The sequence below is a fragment of the Galeopterus variegatus genome, unplaced genomic scaffold (assembly GCF_000696425.1).
Source record: "Galeopterus variegatus unplaced genomic scaffold, G_variegatus-3.0.2 Scaffold9128, whole genome shotgun sequence".
Classification (NCBI taxonomy): domain Eukaryota; kingdom Metazoa; phylum Chordata; class Mammalia; order Dermoptera; family Cynocephalidae; genus Galeopterus; species Galeopterus variegatus.
In genome coordinates, this window is record NW_007735239.1 from 17,687 (window position 1) to 20,716 (window position 3,030).

The 3,030-nt window shown below is 48.5% G+C and overlaps 1 protein-coding gene across 1 annotated transcript; it reads left to right on the top strand.

Moving 5' to 3' along the window:
* LOC103609063 (GTPase IMAP family member 6-like) lies at window positions 1-525 on the top strand (the record flags this gene model as incomplete). Its single annotated transcript, XM_008593434.1, has 1 exon — window positions 1-525. A coding segment is annotated over one exon (525 nt), but the record flags the coding sequence as incomplete, so codon positions are not given.
* Window positions 526-3,030: the final 2,505 nt, after the last annotated feature.

Below are 3,030 nucleotides of genomic sequence, written 5' to 3' on the forward strand. Positions count from 1 at the left end.
TTCTCGTCCCCAGGGCCTCACGCGGTGCTCCTGGTGACACAGCTGGGCCGGTTCACAGAAGAGGACCAGCAGGTGGTCAGGCGCCTCCAGGAGGTCTTCGGAGTGGGGGTTCTGGCTTACACAGTCCTGGTGTTCACCCACAAGGAAGACCTGGATGGTGGCTCCTTGGAAGAGTATGTGCGAGAGACCCACAACCAGGACCTTGCCTGGCTGGACGTGCTATGTGAGCGGCGCCACTGCGGCTTCAACAACAGGGCGGAGCGGGCAGAGCAGGAGGCCCAGCTGCAGGAGCTTATGGAGAAAATCGAGGGAATCCTGTGGGAAAATGAAGGGGATTGCTACAGCAACAAGGCTTACCAGTCCTCCCAGCAAAACGTCCTGCTCAAAGTAGTGCAGGAAAGACAAAACGCTCAGGGGCAAGGGTCTGAAGAGCTCACTGAGGAATCCTGGCTGGAAGGACTGTCTCAAGTCCTGAAGAAATCGGAGAGGACTCACAGACACCTCCTGGGGAGGGTGACTCTTTGAGCCCGCGCTGGCCCCATCCTCAGGTGGCAGCGTCTGGTGTGGGGAGAGGGGTGTGTGTTTGGAGGAGTCCAGAGTTCACAGCTCATGTCCCAGGTGCTCCATGCCTTCTTCCCTTCCTCTGGATGCCACCAGTACAGAAACTTCCGTCTTGGTGGCATTGCATTTCTGGGGTACTTCCCTGTACCCTGATAGAACCAAAGCTTCTTGAGGGCAGTGCTGTGTCTCGTTCTTCCATGTAACTCCTACAGCTTCCTGGCCATTGTAGTCACTCAGTCAATGCTGATGCAGCAACCCTGCATGAGCGGTTGCCCAGATGACTTCACATCTCTGTCCTTGCCTGTGACAGGGGAGGATGATGACTGTTAAAGTGCCTGCTGTGTGTGGTGGGCAGAACACGGCAGTGGCTCTGAGACACGTGGGGAGGGAAGGAGAGCAAGCAGGAGTAGAGAAGGAGGTAGAAGGAGCCGCCCTTTTATTCACTCCGGAACTTCCTAGTGGCAGTGTTGAGTGTAGTCAGGGGTGGGGTATCCTAGAAACCAGGCTGTGGTCAAGAGGGTGGACCTAGCCCTGGCTACAGGACATGGAGACCCTGGAGGTGCCAGGTGGGCAGAGGAGGCCAGCACCCCCACCCCCCACCCCGAGGCAGGCTTAGATTAGGGAGGGCATACATACACCTCTGCCTTCCCCTTTTTCCTTGGGTTCCACAATCTTCTCATCATAGCTGCCTTCTGGCGTTAGAAAGCAGAGGCTGTTTTCAGCCTGCCTCACTTTACCTGCAACCCCTCCCTTCTCTTTAGGGTGGAAGAGTGTGGAGGGGGTGAGCGTCTGAGTGTATAAATGGGTTTCCCCAGCAAGGCATTTGTGGGGGGTTGAAAGGAGGGAGACGGGGCAAGAGGGGACCTGCAAAGGATGGAATTGAGTGACTTAAACATCTTGTGGGGCAGCCTGCCTGGCGTATGGGAGAACTGTGCTTCACGTGGGTGTCTTCCTGGAAGGTTGTTCCTACAGACTGGGTTTATGAGGAGCGACACTGGGTAGGACAAGAAGGCAGCAGAATGTTGGCCTGGCTCTGGCCTCAAATAGGAAGCTGTCTGCCTGCATGAGGAGACTGACATGCTTGGACACACCTCATCTTCTTTGGGGTTCAAGATGCTCCTGGGAAGTTGGACCAACTGATGGGAAAATAATAGGAGGAAACAGGGAAAATGCCTCCCAGTATATTCCTCTTTTCCCTTCTTCAAGCTATGTAGCAGAGGGTCTGTAGTTGCCTTCTCCTGGGAGGGTTGGGAAGTGGCAGTGGTGGTGACCACGCTGGGGGACGATCAGAAAACGCAGCTCAGTTCTGGCTGGTTGCTCATGTGCTGGTCAGAGATCCTCTACAATCAGATCCCCCCGGACCTGCAGTCTCCCTCTCTGAAGCTCGTGTCCCCCATCTTCCAAACACACAGCAGCCTCTTAAGAAAGCTTAAGCATTTCTTTTGCTCCAGGATTCAGAAAAGTATCTCAAAGCAGAACAGACACTTACTTTGGTGTATGCTTAAGATAGCCTTTGTGCCAGAACCATTTTTTAAATAAGTGATCCATTTCCCACCGAACTGAGAATGCAGCACCGATGACTTACTGAATTCTCATACTCACTAAGATTTGTGTCAGAATTTTCATTTCTGTTGATGTCTTTTACTTTTCTACTTCTATGTGAATAAAATATTGATCGATTACAGTGGCTTTGATTATAATAAGGTGAGCCAATTTCCTCCCCATCTACGGTTTTATATTTTCTTTGTTATTCTCAGGCATTTATTCATCTCTATGAAAGTTAAAATCACTTGTCTAATTTGCAAAAGGGAACCCTACTGGCATTCTAGTTGGAATTGTCTTACATGTATACATTGAATTGAAAAGAATTGGTAAATACTTCAAGCCTAAGTTAATTAAGCCCATCTTGTTTCTAAGTGAACAGACTCAAAAATTCAGAGCAATTGAAGTAAAAGCTAAAATCATTCACATTTCTGTTAGGATAGGAGATAAATTTATTTAATATAGATGCCGTTATTTTATCTCTGTTAGCTTAATTAAGTTTATAATAGAAAATGAAAGCATTTGACCAAATGGCATCCATTCAGCAACTAAATGGCAAGTCTCTCAAAATATGTTATTCACTAAGTTTTGTTTTTAATTACCTCAAATACGTTTTCTGTTTTATTTCTAAACAGCAGGAAGATGATTCCCACAGCATTTCAGGAAGAGGGATAGATGTTGGTCCATTTTCATCACTCTCTCAGCCTCAGAGAAGGAGGGAATGTTCTAGAAACCTCAGTCTATGTACCATTAAGACAGAAAACGATGGGGGCAGAGGGCGGAACGAAGAGAGAGGGAGGTCTAGGCCAAGGCTGTGATAAGAGTGACATTTAGAATTTGTTATTTTCTAAAAATATCTTTACGCTGGTGTATAGAATGAAAAACAGGGATTTGGAGAATTGCAGGAGCCCAATTAGTACAGGGTGT